The 22,379-nt window shown below is 41.1% G+C and overlaps 1 protein-coding gene across 1 annotated transcript; it reads left to right on the top strand.

Moving 5' to 3' along the window:
• The first annotated feature begins 5,253 nt into the window (after nucleotides 1–5,253).
• On the top strand, nucleotides 5,254–20,451 carry LOC139420359 (alpha-amylase-like). The gene is made up of 11 exons (XM_071170372.1): nucleotides 5,254–5,815; nucleotides 7,764–7,961; nucleotides 8,509–8,655; nucleotides 16,591–16,797; nucleotides 16,967–17,197; nucleotides 17,894–18,027; nucleotides 18,384–18,506; nucleotides 18,584–18,683; nucleotides 18,851–18,972; nucleotides 19,321–19,446; nucleotides 19,692–20,451. The coding sequence occupies exons 1-11, from the start codon at nucleotides 5,810–5,812 to the stop codon at nucleotides 19,882–19,884; spliced, it is 1,587 nt and encodes a 528-aa protein (XP_071026473.1). The 5' UTR covers nucleotides 5,254–5,809; the 3' UTR covers nucleotides 19,885–20,451.
• The last annotated feature ends 1,928 nt before the right edge of the window (nucleotides 20,452–22,379 follow it).

Genomic DNA, 22,379 nt, shown 5'->3' with positions numbered 1-22,379 from the left:
AGGCAATTAGCAAGACACCCCCAATAAAGGAGTGGTTCTGCAGGTGGGGACCACAGAACACTTCTCAGTTCCTATGCTTCCTGGCTGATGTTTTGGTCACTTTTGAATGCTGGCGGTGCTTTCACTCTAGTGGTAGCATGAGACGGAGTCTACAACCCACACAAGTGGCTCAGGTAGTGCAGCTCATCCAGGATGGCACATCAATGCGAGATGTGGCAAGAAGGTTTGCTGTGTCTGTCAGCGTAGTGTCCAGAGCATGGAGGCGCTACCAGGAGACAGGCCAGTACATCAGGAGACGTGGAGGAGGCCGTAGGAGGGCAATAACCCAGCAGCAGGAGCTACCTCCGCCTTTGTGCAAGGAGGAGCAGGAGAAGCACTGCCAGAGCCCTGCAAAATGACCTCCAGCAGGCCACAAATGTGTATGTGTCTGCTCAAACGGTCAGAAACAGACTCCATGAGGGTGGTATGAGGGCCCGACGTCCACAGGTGTGGGTTGTGCTTACAGCCCAACACCGTGCAGGACGTTTGGCATTTGCCAGAGAACACCAAGATTGGCAAAATCGCCACTGGCGCCCTGTGCTCTTCACAGATGAAAGCAGGTTCACACTGAGCACATGTGACAGACGTGACAGAGTCTGGAGACGCCGTGGAGAACGTTCTGCTGCCTGCAACATCCTCCAGCATGACCGGTTTGGCGGTGGGTCAGTCATGGTGTGGAGTGGCATTTCTTTGGGGGGCCACACAGCCATCCATGTGCTCGCCAGAGGTAGCCTGACTGCCATTAGGTACCGAGATGAGATCCTCAGACCCCTTGTGAGACCATATGCTGGTGCGGTTGGCCCTGGGTTCCTCCTAATGCAAGACAATGCTAGACCTCATGTGGCTGGAGTGTGTCAGCAGTTCCTGCAAGAGGAAGGCATTGATGCTATGGACTGGCCCGCCTGTTCCCCAGACCTGAATCCAATTGAGCACATCTGGGACATCATGTCTCGCTCCATCCACCAACGCCACGTTGCACCACAGACTGTCCAGGAGTTGACGGATGCTTTAGTCCAGGTCTGGGAGGAGATCCCTCAGGAGACCATCCGCCACCTCATCAGGAGCATGCCCAGGCGTTGTAGGGAGGTCATACAGGCACGTGGAGGCCACACACACTACTGAGCCTCATTTTGACTTGTTTTAAGGACATTACATCAAAGTTGAATCAGCCTGTAGTGTGGTTTTCCACTTTAATTTTGAGTGCGACTCCAAATCCAGACCTCCATGGGTTGATAAATTTGATTTCCAATGATAATTTTTGTGTGATTTTGTTGTCAGCACATTCAACTATGTAAAGAAAAAAGTATTTAATAAGAATATTTCATTCATTCAGATCTAGGATGTGTTATTTTAGTGTTCCCTTTATTTTTTTGAGCAGTGTATATATATTTTATCCCCTTTGCACCACAATATCTCTACTTGCACATTCCTCTTCTGCACATCTCACTCCAGTGTTTATTTACGAAATTGTAATTATTTCGCCACTACGGCCTATTTATTGCCTTACCTCCCTAATCTTACTTAATTTTCAAACACTGTATATAGACTTTTGTATTGTGTTATTGACTGTACATTTGTTTATTGCATGTGTAACTCTGTGTTGTTGTTTCTGTCACATTGCTTTGCTTTATCTTGGTCAGGTCGCAGTTGTAAATGAGAGCTTGTTCTCAACTGGCCGACCTGGTTAAATAAAGGTGAAATAAAAAAGTACTGTATGTGGGAATGTCTTATGTTCGTCCTACATGTAGTGTTGGTACATGGAATATTCCTCAACTGCATATATCATAAATTTCTATTGTAAATAGAACTATTATGTTCAACAACTGACATTTTCAGATATTATTTTGACAAACACACTTTGGTGCTTACAATTTGTTCTCCATTTTCATAGATTTGGTGGGCACTGTCATCTGTGATCTTTGTGATATGACTTTCTTTAAGCACGTACTGATGAAACTGTCACTTAATATTTTTTTCTTAAAATCTACAAACACTCTACAGTCGTGGCCAAACGTTTTGAGAATGACACAAATATTAATTTGCTGCTTCAGTGTCTTTAGATATTTTGTCAGATATTACTGAAGTATAATTACAAGCATTTCATAAGTGTCAAAGGCTTTTATTGACAATTACATGAAGTTGATGCAAAGAGTCAATATTTGCAGTGTTGACCCTTCTTTTTTCAAGACCTCTGCAATCCGCCCTGGCATGCTGTCAATTAACTTCTGGGCCATGTCATGATTGATGGCAGCCCATTCTTGCATAATCAATGCTTGGAGTTTGTCAGAATTTGTGGGTTTTTGTTTGTCCACCAGCCTCTTGAGGATTGACCACACATTCTCAATGGGATTAAGGTCTGGGGAGTTTCCTGGCCACGGACCCAAAATATTGATATTTTGTTCCCCGAGCCACTTAGTTCTCACTTTTGTCTTATGGCAAGGTGCTCCATCATGCTGGAAAAGGCATTGTTCGTCACCAAACTGTTCCTGGATGGTTGGGAGAAGTTGCTCTCGGGGTACATGTTGGTCCATTCTTTATTCATAGCTGTGTTCTTAGGCAAAATTGTGAGTGAGCCCACTCCCTTGGCTGAGAAGCAACCCCACACATGAATGGTCTCAGGATGCTTTACTGTTGACATGACACAGGACTGATGGTAGCGCTCACCTTGTCTTCTCCGGACAAGCTTTTTTCCGGATGACCCAAACAATCGGAAAGGGGATTCATCAGAGAAAATGACAGTACCCCGGTCTTCAGCAGTCCAATCCCCGTACCTTTTGCAGAATATCAGTCTGTCCCTAATGTTTTTCCTGGAGAGAAGTGGCTTCTTTGCTGCCCTTCTTGACACCAGGCCATCCTCCAAAAGTCTTTGCCTCACTGTGCGTGCAGATGCACTCACATCTGCCTGCTGCCATTCCTGAGCAAGCTCTGTACTGGTGGTGCCCCGATCCCACAGCTGAATCAACTTTAGGAGACGGTCCTGGTGCTTGCTGGACTTTCTTGGGCGCCCTGAAGCCTTCTTCACAACAATTGAACCGCTCTCCTTGAAGTTCTTGATGATCCGATAAATGGTTGATTTAGGTGCAATCTTACTGGCAGCAATATCCTTGCCTGTGAAGTCCTTTTTGTGCAAAGCAATGATGATTGCATGTGTTTCCTTGCAGGTAACCATGATTGACAGAGGAAGAACAATAATTCCAAGCACCATCCTCCTTTTGAAGCTTGCAGTCTGTTATTCGAACTCAATCAGCATGGCAGAGTGATCTCCAGCCTTGTCCTCGTCAAAACTCACACCTGTGTTAACGAGAGAATCACTGACATGATGTCAGCTGGTCCTTTTGTGGCAGGGCTGAAATGCAGTGGAAATGTTTTTTGGGATTCAGTTCATTTGCATGGCAAAGAGGGACTTTGCAATTAATTGCAATTCATCTGATCACTCTTCATAACATTCTGGAGTATATGCAAATTGCCATCATACAAACTGAGGCAGCAGACTTTGTGAAAATGTATATTTGTGTCATTTTCAAAACTTTTGGCCACGACTGTACATTTATTCACTCTGTGATAGGGTTGGATCCTATATGCTACTTTTATTGTCCTGTAAATGGTTCAGTGCCAATAATTTAGGCTGTGTGTGGAATGGGGCATACAGGAAATGACCTCTACTTATAAATTACTACTAGATTATAGTGATATGGAAAACAGCATACAAATTCGGCTTGTGTATTCATTTGCTTATAACTAATCAAAATGCCATTATTTTTACATAAAAAAGAGAATACTTCAAAATGAGAAGATCCTGCCATGGAAAAGACGACTGGGCGGACATAAAGTGCAAAGGAGGGGAAATAACTCCCACCTTGCAGCAGGACACCTTCAGCTGTGTGGTCTTTGTAATGCAGGTTTGATAGTTATATTTTCAATAATGAATGGTTAGCTGTTATGTGACAATTAGGTCAAAAACTCTATTGCTCTGAAATTCTCCAACATCCCCTGCCAAATTGATATGGAACCTTCAAAAACACATGGAGCAACTGCGAAAAGAAATGGCTGAGGATATACTAAAAATGTCTGGTATGTAATGATATTTAATTCAAAGTAAATGTAAATTCTTTATTTTTATGTAGTTGTGTGGGACAGCCATATGTTCACTTCATGACTATGATTTCAGAGTTCAACAAAGCCAACAACTGCTTCATGTGTGCCACTGATAAAGAACCTGGATGTGGCCCAAAGACTGACTGGGTTAGTAACTTTATTTAACATGCTTATAATATTTTGACAACAGTGACGGCATGTAAGACAATTTATGATATAACACAATGGATGGCTAATTTGTCATACTGCATTGATATTTGATATTATTTATAATGTGTTACACTTTGTTTTGTTTTGATTGAATGTTTTGCATGCCAACGGTGGTTCCATGTGCTGTGCCTAGGAATGAAGACAAAAGAGTTCAACAGAGTAAAGAACACAAACTGGAAGTGCAGTCTTTGTTGTTGAAAATGTATGCTATACCCCATCCACACTGAAGAGGCTCTGACATGTACATCAACCAGGGATAAAGAGAAAGTTAACACGGTGAAATGTTTCATACTTAATTGAAGTTAAGTGTCTGTTGGCATTTTGGAAAAGATTAAAGGTCTACCATTTGTTTAATTTGTCAATATTATGTTTGTATTAATTGATTTACTGGCCACCATTACTGTGGTTACATGTTCAGTATATGTATTGACCAGCAAACCCACTGCAGCCTACCTCACCAGCTCACTCTCCATCCCTGCTTTGGACAATTAATAGCATGACTCTCGTACTTTGCCCTTTTCCTTTATGGTTGATATTAACGACGAAATGAGATATTATCTGTCTCTCTCCTATTGTTAAATACTGTGGAAAAATACAAAAAAATAGGGAAAATAAGTACTTAGAACTACCAATTATTGTAGATAAATATTAAAGAAAAGGGCAAACACAACACTGGACTGAACCCCCTAATTGTCAAACTAATAATAATGTACAACAATATAGAAGATACATGACCAGAGGTTATGCAATATGGGTGTATATCCACTGGATGCTTCTTAGGTGTGTAACTGACATGACCAAGGAGCTATTGCAAATTTGAAACTATGAAAAATGTACGTTACACTGTATGATTTTACAGTACACAAACAAGTGTGTGCAATATAGAAGGGTAGTCAGCGGACATTAGGTCACATGACCAAGGAGCTATTGAAATTCTAAATGTTGAAAATTCATGTAAAACCACGTGAGATGAAAATGGACAAACTAAAGAATGTGCCATCGGGTTAGCTACAACCAGTTTTGAAAGTGTTTGGGAGTAATGGTTAAAAAGCTATTGAAATTTGAAAAATGTAATTTGTCACTAATTTGACGGTCCCTAACTGCTGTTGGTGGACGTGAGGAAAACTACAGGCGAATATCCCACCTGAAACTGTCTTTACCTCGGTGTTCCATGCCTCGATTCATGAAGATAATCAGTCACCCATTCATATCTTAAGCACCTATATATGGTATTCGCAATGTATGGTAGCGTTTGCATGACTTGCAACTACTGGTAGAGGTACTGACCTGGGTATCTTGGTTACTGCCCTGCCCAACGAGGGTGCCTGATCTGTGGGCTTCAGAAGAGGAACAGCTCCCTGCTTTAAGGGCCTGTTATAAACAAACCCCTTCAAATGCTGCACACACTGGCTGTGTTGTCTGAGAAGCAGCTTGCAACTGGACTGCATGGATCTGATGAGCAAACATGAAGGTGAGCCATTTAGAACAATAGGCTACTGCAGATGTGGTATTGAATGAGATACTAATACACTAGTTAGAAATATCTGGTGTGACAGGCCTTTATCACTGCCAAAAATTGTGAACAGACAAACTAGTATCCTTTGCAAATGAATGATTTTTTTCTAGATTTGATGTTTTCTATTGCATTGACACATTTGTTCAATCATTCCCATGTAATTGGTTGTAGGACTTGTATTCGTGTTCGTGGGGTTTCCTTATCTCACGTTGAGGTTTCACTACAGGCCTTATGGCGGAAGCAACTTTGTCTGTAAAATGTCCCTATTTTGACTAAACGTAATACTTGCAAGACAAGGTGGGATCTTTTTTGTCGCTGAAATGGATTATGCGACAATTGCGGTGGCAACGCTTTTGTGCGGATTTGATCATATAAAAACCATCACGCGATGTTTCATGTTACCACGTGGAAAAACATGCAGCGTTTATAGACAAATGGAATACATTATGAACTTTATAACTTATTTCGTGACTTAATTTATGGTGGTTAGGTGCACGGCGGTGAGCTTCATGCACATGTCCACTAAATATCGAGGGTGGGCTATTTGAATTATGCTGGTGACATCGGTGCTTGGCTACCAATAATAAAATAGAAGTGATCTGGCGTTTATCTAGCCGGCTGATGGCGATATTGAGTCGTTTCATTTGATTGTCCAAGTGAATGCATGCAGATGGCTATACACTTGTATCCGCTGTGGATCGGTTCGTGAATAAACAGTCTTCATTCAGGCTCCAAAGACATATATTTCCTCCTAAATTCGATTGAATGAAAAGGCGGAATAATACGGAAAATATGACTACTTGGTGATACAACATTTTCCACCAGCATGTGGCGAATGCCTAGTCCCGGATATTACGTTCAGTCAATCAGGTTGCTGAAGTCTGTTGTTTACCCCTGGCTGAACTAGGGAAGCATTAGCCATAGCATGGTGATGGAAAATTGTGCTTTATAAAGAACGTATGCATATTTCCCTTTTTTATATATTTTTGTCTTCTTGCCATTAAATCGAGTTAAGGAGGTAATCGTCACCTTTGCAGCCTGAATAGAGAATGGTTTATGTACAAACCGGTCCACAGGGGAAACGAGTGTATAGCTCATATGCATGCATTCCCTTTGTACAGTAAGATAAAACAACTTAATATCGCTATCTGCCAGCCTTTTTATCCATATCAGTTTTTGTGACAAAACCATTGGTAGAGTTGAAAATGTGATGGAAATCAATTTAACTTAGATTTTTTTATTGCATACATGGGAACTTAACCACAAAAGTGTGTGTATGTATTTATTTATTTATTATATATTTTTTGTAATTATTATAATAAAATGTTAAAAAATTGCTCTTACTGCACCTGGTATTCCCATGTGGTCATTGTACCAGTACTAACATTTTTTTTAACCCGTTTTCTCCCGGAATTTGATCCCTTGGCTCATCTCTGCAACTCCTCAATGGGCTCGGGAGAGGCGAAGGTCGAGCCATGTGTCCATCGAAACATGACCCACCTGGTCGCCTACTTCTTATCACACTGCTCGCTTGACCAGGATGTCAGCCGCACCAATGTGTCGGAGGAAACACAGTTCAACTGACGACCGGAGTCAGCTTGCAGGCGCCGGCCCTGTCACAAGGAGTCGCTAGAGCATGATGAGCCAACAAAAGCCCCATCGGTCAAACCATTCACTACCCCAGACGGCACTGGGCCAATTGTTCGCAGACCAATGGGGCTCCCGGTCACAGCCGGTTGTGCGGTGCAGTGCTTTTGACCGCTACGCCACCCAGTACCAAACATTTGCATATCGTTTTTATACAGATTTTAGAATATTCACATAAAAATCTCTTTCGCCAGTTGGATGGAAACCTAGGTATTGTAATCAATTAATCATTCACTTGTGTCATTGCTTCCACCAGGTAAAAGCTAAACTATGTGGCTGCCTGTTGGCTCTGGGTCTTGGAGTAGGCCTCTCCCAGTACCAGTCTAAAAGTCACACAAAGCATCACATCCAGCAGGGCAGGTCAACCATAGTCCACCTGTTTGAGTGGCGCTGGAATGACATAGCTGAAGAGTGTGAGCGATATCTGGGACCCAATGGATTTAATGGAGTGCAGGTAGGCTCATGTGTTTTTCTACCAGGCAACAGTACAGTCAAATCACATTGTATTTCTGTTGGAAGACCGCTTCTACTTTTAAAGTCTTTTACACCATTTAGGTATAAGATCTGATGACCCAGCCTCCACTGTTAACACTACTGATAATATGTACATACAGTATAGATGCACATCAATGGAGGCAGCTGAGGGGAGGACTGCTCATAATAATGGCTGGAATGGAGTCAATGGAATAGTATCAACCACTTGTGTTTGGTACCATTCCATTAACTCCATTCCAAACATTATGATAAGCCGTCCTCCCTTCAGTAGGCTCCACCGCTGGAATGGAATAAATGGAACAGAATCGAACACATCAAACATATGGAAACCACATTTGACTCCGTTCCATTTATTCCATTCCAGCCATTACAGTGAGCCCACCCTCCAATAGCTCCTCTCACCAGCCTCCAGTGATGCACATGCACAGTAGGTATTCCTCATAGAAACTGACTGATAAGTGATACATTTTACAGACTATATTCTTCATAGAAATGTCTTGTACTAGATCTCCCCTCCCAGTGAGAACGTGGTGGTGACTAAACCATGGAGACCGTGGTGGGAGAGGTACCAGCCAGTCAGCTACAACCTCTGTTCCCGCTCTGGAACCCAACAGGAGCTCCGAGACATGGTCTGCAGGTGCAACAATGTCGGGGTAATGATGATGGAACAGGATTCCTTTGAATTCATTTATAGAAGGAAAAATGGACATGGTTATATACATTTAAAAAAAGATGTCTTGGCTCAATCATTTCTCATCTCATTTGTTATCATCTCATTGGTTATGCAATGGGTTATGCAATGGATTGCTTGAGAGGAGACATAATTTAACTCATTTGTACGAGAGGGATGTACCAAATTTCTGTTTTAATTGTTAAGGAAGGAACAGGACTGCCTACAGATAATGCATGCGTTTTGACCTCATTGTGTAAATATATTTGATTAGTGTGAACGAGAGCCTTAAATTAAGACACAACATGTAGTATTCACACCCTCTGACTTTTTCCACATTTTGTTGTGTTACAGCCTGAATTTAAAATGGATTAAATTGAGATGGTGTGTCACTAACCTACACACAATACCCCATAATGTCAAAATTGAATTATGTTTTTAGATTTTCTTTTACAAATGAATAAAAAATAAAAAGCAGAAATTAGTCAATAAGTATTCATCCCATTTGTTATGGCAAGCCTAAATAAGTTCAGGAGTAAAAATTTGCTTAACAAGTAAAGTAAGTTGCATGGACTGCAATAATAGTACTTAACAGGATATTTGAATGGCTACCTCATCTCTGTACTTCACACATACAACTATCTGTAAGGTCCCTCAGTCGAGCAGTGAATTTTAAACACAGATTCAACCACAATGGCCAGGGTGGTTTTCCAATGCCTCGCAAGGAAGGGCACCTATTGGAAAGAAGGGCACCCATTGGTACAGTAGATGGGTAAAACAAAAAAACAGACATTGAATATCCCTTTGAGGATGGTGACCTTATTATTTACACTTTGGATGGTATATCAATACACCCAGTCAATACAAAGACACAGGTGCCCTTCCGAACTCCGTTGTCGGAGAGGAAGGAAACCGATCAGGGATTTCACCATGAGGCCAATGGTGATTTGAAAACAGTTACAGAGTTTAACTCTTGGAACCACCCATCCCGGATCCGGGATAATTGTCATCAACTACGCTAAATAGCATAGCGCAACGGTCAAATAATCTTACTAGAAAATATTCATATTCATGAAATCACAAGTGAAATATAGCGAAACACAGCTTAGCCTTTTGTTAATCACCCTGTCGTCTCAGATTTTGAAATGATGCTTTACAGCGAAAACAATACAAGCGTTTGTGTAAGTTTATCCATATACCAACAAAACATTATGTACACCTAGCGGCAGGTAACTTGGTCACGAAAATCAGAAAAGCAATCAAATTAATTGTTTACCTTTGATGATCTTCGGATGTTTTCACTCACGAGACTCCCAGTTAGACAGCAAATGTTCCTTTTGTTCCATAAAGATATTTTTTATATCCAAATACCTCCGTTAGTTTGATGCGTTATGCCCAGGAATCCACCGGAAATAGCGGTCACGACAACGCAGACAAAAATTCAAAATTATATCCATAATATCGACAGAAACATGTCAAACGTTTTTTATAATCAATCCTCAAGGTGTTTTTCAAATATCTATTCGATAATATATCAACCGGGACAGTTGGCTTTTCACTAGGACCGGGAGGAAAAATGGCTACCTCTCTGTTTTGCGCAAAAATCACACTGAGAGCCAACAACTGACCACTTACGCAATGTGGACATTTACGCTCATTCTTCAAAATAAAGGCCTGAAACTACGTCTAAAGACTGTAGACACCGTAGGGAAGCCACAGAAAAAGGAATCTGGTTAATATCCCTTTCAATGGTCAAAAGGGATGCATAGGAACACAGAGGTTTCAAAATAAGAGTCACTTCCTGATTGGATTTTTCTCAGGCTTTCGCCTGCAATATCAGTTCTGTTATACTCACAGACAATATTTGTACAGTTTTGGAAACTTTAGAGTGTCTTCTATCCTAAGCTGTCAATTATATGCATATTCTAGCATCTGGTCCTGAGAAATAGGCCGTTTACTTTGGGAACGTTATTTTTCCAAAAATAAAAATAGTGCCCTCTAGCTTCAAGAGGTTGTGATAAGAGAGAACTGAGGATGGATCAACAACATTGTAGTTACTCCACAATACTAACTAAATGACGGAGTGAAAAAAGGAAGCCTGTACAGAATAAAAAATATTCCAAAACTTCTATCTTTTTTGCAATAAGGCACTAAAGTAAAACTGCAAAAAATGTGGCAAAGAAATTAACTTTATCCTCAATACAAAGAGTTATGTTTGGGGCAAATCCAACACATCACTGAGTACCATTCTTCATATTTTCAAGTTTGGTGGTGGCTGCATCATTTTATGGGTATGCTTTTCATTAGCAAGGAATAGGAAGTTTTTTTTAGGATAAAAAGAAACAGAATAGAGCTAAGCACAGGCAAAATCATAGAGGAAAACCTGGTTTTGTGTGCTTTTAACAGACACTAGAAGACACATTCACCTTTCAGCAGGACAATAACCTAAAACACAAGGCCGTATACAGTTGAAGTCAGAAGTTTACATACACCTTAGCCAAATACATTTAAACTCATTTTTCACAATTCCTGACATTTAATCCTAGTAAAATTCCATGTCTTAGGTCAGTTAGGATCACCACTTTATTTTAAGAATGTGAAATGTTAGGATAATAGTATAGAGAGTGATTTATTTCAGCTTTTATTTATTTCATTACATTCCCAGTGGGTCAGAACTTTACATACACACAATTAGTATTTGGTAGCATTGCCTTTAAATTGTTTAACTTGGGTCAAACATTTTGGTAGCTTTCCACAAGCTTCCCACAATAAGTTGGGTGAATTTTGGCCCATTCCTCCTGACAGAGCTGGTGTAACTGAGTCAGGTGTGTTGGCCTCCTCGCTCACACACTCTTTTTCAGTTCTGCCCACACATTTTCTATAGGATTGAGGTCAGGGCTTTGTGATGGCCTCCCTAATACTTTGACTTTGTTGTCCTTAAGCCATTTTGCCACAACTTTGGAAGTATGCTTGGGGTCATTGTCCATTTGGAAGACCCATTTGCAACCAAGCTTTAACTTCCTGACTGATGTCTTAAGATGTTGCTTCAATATATCCACATAGTTTTCCTACCTCATGATGCCATCTACTTTGTGAAGTGCACCAGTCCCCCCTGCAGCAAAGCACCCCCTCAATATGAGGGGGTGCTTCACAATTGGGATGGTGTTCTTCAGCTTGCAAGCCCCCCCCTTTTTCCGCCAAACATAACGAAGGTCATTATGTCCATTATGTATTTTTTTGTTTCATCAGACCAGAGGACATTTCTCCAATGGACATTTCTCCCCATGTGCAGCTGCAAACCGCAGTCTGGCTTTTTTATGGCGGTTTTGGAGCATTGGCTTCTTCCTTGCTAAGCAGCGTTTCAGGTTATGTCGATATAGGACTCGTTTTACTGTGGATATAGATACTTTTGTACCTGTTTCCTCCAGCATCTTCACAAGGTACTTTGTTGTTGTTCTGTGATTGATTTGTACTTTTCGCACCAAAGTACGTTCATCCCTAGGAGACAGAACGCGTCTCCTTCCTGAGCGGTATGATGGCTGCGTGGTCCCATGGTGTTTAAACTGGCTTACTATTGTTTGTACAGATGGACTTGGTATCTTCAGGCATTTGGGAATTGCTCCCAAGGATGAACCTTGGGTTTTAATGACTCCAACCTAAGTTTATCTAAACTTCCAACTTCAACTAAATACACTGGAGTTGCTTACCAAAACGTCATTAATTTTTCTTGAGTGGTCTAGTTACAGTTTTGATTGAAATCGGCTTGAAAATATATGGCAAGACTTGGAAATGACTGCCTAGCAATGATCAACAACCAACTTGACAGTGCTTGAAGAATTTGAAAAAATGATGTGGAAATGATTTACCCAGACTTACCCAGAAAGACTGACAGCTATAATCGCTGCCAAAGGTTATTTAAACATGTATAGACTCCGGGGTGTGAATACTTATGTAAATTAGCTATTTCTGTATATTCATTTTTCCAAACATTTGCAAAAATGTCTAAAACATGTTTTCACTCTGTCATTATGGGCTATTCTGTGTAGCTGGGTGAGAATTTGTATTTACACTGAGTAATAATATAAATGCAACAATTTCAATGATTTTATTGAGTTACAGTTCATAAAAGGAAATCGGTCAATTGAAATATATTCATTAGGCCCTAATCTATAGATTTCACATGACTGGGAATACTGATATGCATCTGTTGGCAACAGATACCAACAGATACCTGAAAACCAGTCAGTATCAGGTGTGACCACCATTTGCCTCATGCAGCGTGACACATCTCCTTTCATATAGAGTTGATCAGGCTGTTGATTGTGGCCTGTGGAATGTTGTCCCGATCCTCTCCAATGGCCGTGCGAAGTTGCTGGATATTGGCAGGAACTGGAATACACGTAAATTCAAAGCCTCCCAAACCTGCTCAACGGGTGACATTTCTGGTGAGTATGCAGACCATGGAAGAACGGGGACATTTTTGGCTTCCAGGAATTGTGTACAGATCCTTGCGACACAGTGAAACATGAGGTGGTGGCGTTGAATGAATGGCACGACATTGGACCTCAGGATCTCATCACGTTATCTCTGTGCATTCAAATTGCCATCGATAAAACACAATTGTGTTCGTTGTCCCTAGCTTATGCCTGCCCATATCCAGGGTTGGGTGGGTTACTTTCTAAATGTAATCTGTTACAGTTACTAGTTACCTGTCCAAAATTATAATCAGTAATGTAACCTTTGGATTACCCAAACTCATTAATGTAATCTGATTACATTCAGTAACTTTTAGATTACTTTCCCCTTAAGAGGCATTAGAAGAAGACAGAAATGTATGTCACCAATTAAACAACATCTATTGCAGGATACATTCATGTTAAAGTTCATATAGCAGGCCATATATGGATGTTACATTTTACTTTATGGGTTGGTTATGTTGGCTTCTTCTAACCCATCACTTTCTACTACATATAACAATACGATTCAATTATACCTTTACATTAAAAACCAAAGTCTCTCAGAATTCCAGTCATTCCAATAAATGTTGTATCCCTTGATCTTCAAAAATAGGACTTGGAAATATGGAAGTATACATTAGCCAAATTGTTTTACCTGAGCATAACCCCAGAGCTAAGGACTTATTAGCCAGGCCTACTCTGTTTATGATTTTGCCGTTATGAAGGACTGATTGGGCTCATCGATTTGAGTTGAAAAATAATTGTTGTGCTCATGGAATGGCATGCTTTGAGCACGACTGCAAAGGGCTATTTACATGTTAAAAATGAATGCCATATGCTGTATTTGCTATAGGCTTATTGTTTACCTTTTTGTTGGTGATACTTTGATATCTTGATAATGCACCTATTTAAAGGGCAAATTTACAGATGAAACAATAACAAACGGTTGACCCGCATCTGTTTTTGTAAAACGCTGAGGAATGGTCCTGGCGAAATGTAACCACTCTCAGATGAATAGACAGAGCTATGGATGCAAGGACTGACCTTTCATTATATCAAAATTATGGTTTTAAACAAGTTATGAGGCTATACATTGTTTGTTTACATTTACAATGTTTACAAACATGTGTAATATATATTTATGTAATATACAATATTTGTGTAATATACAAATGTGTAAAGCACCATCACACCACCACCTCCATGCTTCACGGTTGGAACCACACATGCAGAGATCATTCGTTCACCTATTCTCGGTCTCACAAAGACACGGTGGTTGGAACCAAGTCTCCTCTGAACAGTTGATGTTGAGATGAGTCTGTTTCTTGAACTCTCTGAAGAATTTATTTGGGCTGCAATCAGAGGTGCAGTTAACTCTGATGAACTTATCCTCTGCAGCAGAGGTAACTCTGGCTCTTCCTTTCCTGTGGCGGTCCTCATGAGAGCCAGTTTCATCGTAGTGCTTGATGGTTTTTGCGACTGCACTGGATTGACTGACCTTCATGTCTTCAAGTAATGATGGACTGTCATTTCGCCTTGCTTATTTGAGCTGTTCTTGCCCTAATATGGACTTGGTCTTTTACCAAATAGGGATATCTTCTGTACACCACCCATACCTTGTCACAACACAACTGATTAGCTCAAACGCATTAAGAATGAAAGAAATTTCACAAATTGACTTTTAACAAGGCACACCTGTTAATTGAAATGCATTCTAGGTGACTACCTCATGACGCTAGATTGAGAGAATGCCAAGAGTGTGCAAAGCTGTCATCAAAGCAAAGGATGGCTACTTTGAAGAATCTCAAATATAAAATATATTTGAATGTGTTTAATACTTTTTTGGTTACTACATAATTCCATGTGTGTTATTTCATAGTTTAGATGTCTTCGCTATTGTTCACAATGTACAAAATAGTACAAATAAAGAAAAACCCTGGTAAGAGTAGGTATTTCCAAACTTTTGACTGGTACTGTGTGTATATATATAATTTATAATTCCAAAAATGGATGTAGCAACTACAGATGGCCCCTTTTAAGTCTATCAAAAGTGTGAGTTCGTGCATGTGTCCATTACGTCTATGGGTGTATTTGTTTAATCAGCATGAATTAGATTGCGTAATAAAAGCCCTACTTTTATTTCGTAGTCTGGGATCCGCATATCATCTGCAGCTGTTGCAAGAGCGCATTTTTTCAACAGCTGTCCACTGGTTTCAAAAACAATGAGTGATAGGCACTTTACATTTCTTGAATTCAACCATTATTGGGTTTAAATACACATTTACATTTATGAACAGCCATCCACAACAACCACAATCCGTAAGGCGCATATCATAACCCCACCGCCACCATGGGGCACTCTGTTCACAACGTTGACATCAGCATACCGCTCGCCCACACAACGCCATACATACTGTCTGCCATCTGCCCGGGACAGTTGAAACTGGAATTCATCCAGCATGCCAGTGGCGAAGGTGAGCATTTGCCCACTGACGTCGGTTACGAAGCAGAACCGCAGTCAGGTCAAGACCCTGGTGAGGATGACGAGTATGCTGAGAATTTATGTGTAGAAATTCTTTGGTTGTGCAAACTCACAGTTTCATCAGCTGTCCGGGTGGCTGGTCTCAGATGATCCCGCAGGTGAAGAAGCTGGATGTGGAGGTCCTGGGCTGGCTTGGTTGCATGTAGTCTGCGTTTGTGAGGCCGGTTGAGCGTACTGCCAAATTCTCTAAAGCAACATCGGAGGCGGCTTATGGTAGAGAAATTAACAATACATTATCTGGCAACAGCTCTGGTGGACATTCCTGCAGTCAACATTTTTCCTTTCCTGGAGTCAACCAATTGTACGCTCCCTCAAAACGCGAGATGTCTGTGGGATTGTGTTGTGTGGCTAAACTGTGCATTTTAGAGTGGCTTTCTATTGCCCCCAGCAGAAGGTGCATCTGTTATAGTGATCATGCTGTTTTATCAGCTTCTTGATATGCCACACTTGTCAGGTGGATGGATTATCTTGGAAAATGAGAAATTCTCACTAAAAGGGATCTAAACTAATTTGTGCATTTTGTGCGTATGGAACATTTCTGCAATCTTATTTCAGCTCATGAAACATGGGACCAACACTTTACATGTTTCTATTTTTGTTCAGTATATTTAATCCATTTTGAATTCAGACTGTAACACAAGAAAATGTGGAATACGTCATTGGGTGTGGAATACTGAAGGCACTGTATAAGATATGAATAATATTTAAATATAAAGTTCTGGTGTGAATTTCAGGTATGCATGTGGATGTGAACACTTGCAGGTGGGAGCACGGCTGCACTGTACTAAATGCCTTTAGGTCTCTCATTGTAGGTCCATTAAAATAGCATGAACTACAGCCATGAATGGATGTGATATCCGTTTGAATAGTGAAAAACATTTGTGTATTAGTGTAGTTATGAACACATCTCCCTCTGCAGGTGAAGATCTATGCAGACGTGGTCATTAATCACATGTGTATGTCTGGCGCGGGCGAGGGGGAGGGCAGACACCGTTCGACCTGTGGCTCATACTTCAATGCCAGCAAGAGGGAGTTCCCATCTGTGCCCTACTCCGCTTCCCACTTCAACGATGACAAATGCACCACCAGCAGCAGAAATATTGAGACTTACCAAGACATTTATCAGGTATTATTTCAGAGAGAAAATAAGAAGCATAACTCCTTGTAAATACCACTAGACACTGATGGAGACGTATTATGTTCTCTCTCTCTGCAAACCTCTTTAAAAAAATAATGTAATGTAATATAAACCCAGAGATCATACACTGTATTGCTTTGGCATTTCAACCCACCAGGTGCGTAACTGTCGTCTGCTAGGTCTTCTGGATCTGGCTCAGGACAAGGAGCATGTGAGGGAGAGGATAGTGGACTACATGAACAGACTGGTGGATATGGGTATAGCAGGTTTCAGGGTGGACGCAGGTAAACACATGTGGCCTGAGGACCTGAAGAACATCTACAGCAGACTTCACAACCTCAACACCACCTGGTTCACACAAGGATCCAGACCACTCATTTACCAAGAGGTGGGAATGAGAAATGTCCACATGTTGACTTATTGTTGTCACGTTCTGACCTTAGTTCCTTTGTTTTGTCTTTTGTTTTAGTATGGTCAGGGCGTGAGTTGGGTGGGTTGTCTATGTTAGTTTGTCTATGATTTTCTATTTCTGTGTGTGGCCTGGTATGGTTCTCAATCAGAGGCAGCTGTCAATTGTTGTTCCTGATTGAGAACCATATTTAGGTAGCCTGTTTTCCATTGTGTTTGTGGGTGGTTATTTTCAGTCTTTGTGTGTATGCACCAGACAGAACTGTTTCGGTTGTTTCTTTGTTGTTTGTTATTCAGTGTTCAGTTTTTTCATTAATTAAGATGAACATTGACCACGCTGCGCTTTGGTCCTCAACTTCTATGGCTATGTATTCTGTTGTTTTGGCCTGAATGGGATCAATTTTGATTGCTTCCAATATGTTTTATGTACTGTGATTTGTCCAACATGCAGGCTAGTCTAGCAAATATTTTATATATATATATATATATACATACATACTTTTTGTCATGCGTTTCCTGTAAGTGTCAATTGAACATTAATGCTGCAGATTTAGGGATTTATCGATCAGCTTCTGACACTGAAGCTGTAGGTCTACTGGGGGCACCACGTTTACTTGTGGGATTTAGCAAAAACACTACATATCCAACAGCAACACATTCCCATTTTCTCTTCAAGGTTATCGACCTCGGTGGCGAGCCGATAAAAGCGACAGAATACTGTGGACTGGGCCTTGTCACAGAGTTCAAGTATGGTACTATGCTGGGCTCTGTCATCCGCAAGTGGAACCAAGGGAAACTCTCTGACCTCAAGTATGATCTAGCATGCCTCCCAAATGGCACCATATTCGCTATATAGTGCCCTATGTTCCCTGCTGGTCAAATCTAGTGTATTATGAATGGAATATGGTGCCATTTGAGGGGAAAACACACAGTACAACATATTGCCATGGTCTAAGTATATAAATATGGCAGATTGTATATCAGCAAATTCTCAAATATATGTTGAACCCTCAGCATTAATGACTAAAGTATATTGTCTAGGTTACTACGTAACCCTGGTTTTCTGATGGAGAGAACAAAACATCACTGAAAGAGAACCAGCTTGTGATACTGTGATAATTCAGACTATTCTGAGGTGAAAATTAGCTTCTAGTCTGTTGTTTCAGAACGTGTGGTGAGAGCTGGGATCTGCTGCCCTCAGGCGAGGCATTGGTGTTTGTGGATAACCATGACAACCAGAGAGGGCACGGTGCAGGAGGGGCCTCCATCCTCACCTTCTGGGAGCCCAGGTTGGGACAAATACTGTATAATCTGATTATAGATGTTGTATAAGTATAGACAAATTATTTCTATCATATATCCTCAGAATGTATAAAATGGCCGTGGCTTTCATGCTGGCCCATCCTTATGGAGTTACGAGAGTGATGTCAAGCTACCGGTGGGATCAACATGTTGTGGATGGAAAGGTATGCTTCTGACAGTCTAAAACAATTTAAAGAAAGGTTCTGGTGACTTAAACTGTTAAACCGCAACACTTTAGATCTTAAACCTCTCACATTGTGTATGACTATGGTCAATGTGACCGCTCGCCTCACGGTTGGGCTGTTCGTCTTGCTACCTGTCTGTCTGTCAGGACCAGAATGATTGGATAGGTCCTCCCAGCTTCCCTGACGGCTCCACCAAGCCTGTCCCCATACAGCCAGACGGCAGCTGTGGGGAGGGCTGGGTGTGTGAACACAGATGGCCCACAATCAGGTGACAGTTTACACCTCCAGATCTCAGTCAGTCAATCATGTTGAATAGTATTGTGTTGACATACTGTAAAGGGTAACACTTTATTTGAAGGGTACTTTAGCAAGGACTTCATAACACGTTCGTAAGCAATGTGTAAAGCATTCTTAAAGTGTGTAAGCGTCTCAAAAATGTGGATGTTGACATAAGCATCTTATGAAAGTGCTATAAGACGTTTTAATGTAGGTCCCCTTCGAACAAAGCGTTGTCCATCCAGTAATGTGAGTATTTTGGCCTGGTCAATGTACAGTTATTTTCTATGTGTGCTTGATGGTGATTATTATTTTGCTGAACTGCTCTCTCTCCTTGTAGAAATATGGTGATGTTCCGTAATGTTGTCGATGGAGAGCCCTTGTCTAACTGGTGGGACAATGGGGGTAACCAGATAGCTTTTGGACGAGGCAACCAAGGCTTCATAGTTATCAACAATGATAACTGGTACGTTTCACCTTATGGAAGAAGTTGTAGATAACACATTAGCATATATTTAAATGAATGCCATTAATTCATTTGTTAGAGGACATTTTGATGGTCCATTTTTGATCGGAAGAGAAGCACTGTTTGACGGAATTGACAAATACTAATAAGATGATCTCTGAATGGGTAAGGAAATCAATTCCATAACCTAGTAGTCATCCTACAGTACTTGTTTGTAACACTTTGAGCTATTTCCTATTATTCAGTTCCCTGGATGTGACGCTGTACACCGGCCTTCATAGAGGAACCTACTGTGATGTCATCTCCGGTCAGAGGTCAGGGGGGCGTTGCTCGGGGAAACAGGTGATCGTTGGAGGGGATGGGAGAGCACACTTCACCATCAGCGCCTCTGACCCGGACCCTGTCATAGCCATTCACACACACTCTAAGCTAGAGTAGGAGCTAATAACACTACACTTTATACCACACTGTGATATTATAGTTTGTGTATCATTACTGTATTTCAAGTGGTCTTTCTATCGAGGTTTGGAAAGATGATGATTAAGAAATAAGGCACAAAGGGGTGTGGTATATGGCCAACGTGGTATATTGGCCGTATACCACAAACCCCCAAGGTGCCTTATTGCTATTGTAAACTGGTTACCAATGTAATTAGAGCAATAAAAATACAATGTTGTCATACCCATGGTATACGGTCTGATATACCACGGCTGTCAGCCAATCAGTATTCAAGGCTCAAACCGCCCAGATTATACTACAGTTGTGTACTGAGATACAGAAATGTCATGTGTTATTATGGCTCATATCAATTTGGGTCGTGAAATGCAAACAACAGCTGTGTAAAAACATCATCAATGTTAATTTCATGTCAGATGTGATCATGCACTATATATTCTGCATGACTCTTCAAATGTAGCGCTAATATACATACATTTACATTCATTATATACTGTATGTATGTGTTCTCATTTGTCAAATACAATTAAATGTCCAGTTGGAAATATATCAAGTTCCGTTTTTATTTTTCCTGACAACTGTCATGTAGTTTTTCTAAAGCTACCTGGCCATGGCCCAATGATGACAACCAGTTTTTACAACCCCTCCTAATATTGCTGATGTGGCTTCACATAGTGTGTAAAGAGAACCCAGCCAACTCTGGAGAGTACTCTTGTAATCAGTTTAACAAGACTTTCCTGGAGCAAATCTGTCAATTCCAAGGTGTGCTTATTCATTATCCAACGAGTGATGGCTTTACTATGCATATTTTATGGCTTTAAACCCTGCAAGTTTCATGAAGTTGTCCAAATGAGTAGCATTTAAAACTGAAATGAAGTCATTCATTTGAATCATTTATAGTGGATGTCTCTGATAAGCATTAGCACCATGGTCATCTGTTTTTGCTTCAGCCAGGAGGTGCTTTTCAATAATGCTGCCCATTGATAAACAACTTTGTAGTCACGGAAAGAGAGAGACACACAGAGACACAGACAGATGGAGAGAGACACACAGAGACAGAGAGATAGTCACAGGTAGAGAGAGCGTGAGAGACACAGAGAGAGAGAGGGAGACGGAGGGAGACACAGACAGAGATACCGAGAGAGTGAAAGAGATACACAGAGAGAGAGTCACAGAGGGAGCTTCCTCATTCAACCAAACATGCTTCTTATGTATTCAGAGGGCTTGGTATAGACATAACACCATAGCTGTGGTACAGTACAGGGCTTGAATTATGCAATCCTTCACCAGCAAAACAACAACACATGGAACAGACATGTCACACTCTCTACAGTATACTCAATGCATGTGTTGAGAGTATAATGGGGTGGTGTTGTCACATTAGGCTGAGGAATATTCTCACTAGACCCAGCTTGGGAGCACACACAGGCAGCATCTGTGATGCCTTCACACACACAGCATGCTAACAATGCTAACGCTACACGGCCCAACACCAGTCCCTTCCTCATCACTCGTCCGGCGCTGTCTGAACCGCCAACTAAATCTCGGCCTCATCTTATCCACTGTAGCCTTGCTTATTCCCCGTAGTGGCATTAGTAGAGCTGTAAAAGCATTTATGGGGGGACAAATGTGGAAGAGGCAATATAAGGCAAATATATATGTCCTGCCTGTTGATTTCTCAGGGCCAGAAGGGTGTGGGCAGTGATCAGTATGGATATAACTATTCCCTGGGTAACTCTTCAGTACTAACGTAAGGCGACAGAGCAGCATGCCAAACAGCACGGCAGTGTGTGTGTGTGTGTGTGCCCGCTGTGACACCATGGTTTTAATATGGCTCAGGTGGCCTTCGGCTCCAAGACAGCCAGTAAGGCGGGCCGGTATCCATCTATGAGTGTGTATCATTAGCCCAGGCCTAGTGGGCCTGACTCAGCTGTGTGTGTGTGTGTTATTGTTATCTTATTAGGATCCCCATTAGCTGTTGAAAATGTATCAGCTACTCAACCTGATACAGAACAATAATAGACAAGAACAGCACTAAACACATTTCAAATATATATATATTTATTTATTTAACTAGGCATGTCAGTTAAGAACAAATTCTTATTTACAATGACTGCTTACCGGAAAACAATGTGCTAACTGTCTTGTTCAGGGGCAGAACGACTGATTTCTACCTTGTCAGCTCAGGGATTCGATCCAGCAACCATTTCGGTTCGTAGACCAACGCTCTAACCGCTAGGTTACCTGCCGCCCCCAAATAAAAATATAGAAATGAAAAAGGTCCCGTAGTAACACTGAGAAAGCAGGAAGATCTATGTTCTCGGCCCGCATTCATCCACATCTATCATAGATACATATCTGTTTACATGCAAGTTATTCAAGTGTGTGTGTATTTGTGTCAGGGGTTAACATAGCCATTTGTTTTACAAGATGTTCAGTTTGACCTGAAGAACAGACTGAGTCCCAGGCCTGACTGT

This window comes from Oncorhynchus clarkii, chromosome 11, assembly GCF_045791955.1.
Source record: "Oncorhynchus clarkii lewisi isolate Uvic-CL-2024 chromosome 11, UVic_Ocla_1.0, whole genome shotgun sequence".
In the NCBI taxonomy this organism is placed as follows: domain Eukaryota; kingdom Metazoa; phylum Chordata; class Actinopteri; order Salmoniformes; family Salmonidae; genus Oncorhynchus; species Oncorhynchus clarkii.
This window is presented reverse-complemented; position numbering and strand designations above follow the sequence as displayed.

What these genes read in the sequence shown, in the direction of transcription:
- LOC139420359 (XM_071170372.1), top strand. An exon ending in GCAGGTGCAACAATGTCGGG is followed by an intron (nt 8,656 to 16,590) that starts GTAATGATGATG and finishes CTCCCTCTGCAG; the next exon opens with GTGAAGATCTATGCAGACGT. An exon ending in AACATGTTGTGGATGGAAAG is followed by an intron (nt 18,684 to 18,850) that starts GTATGCTTCTGA and finishes TCTGTCTGTCAG; the next exon opens with GACCAGAATGATTGGATAGG.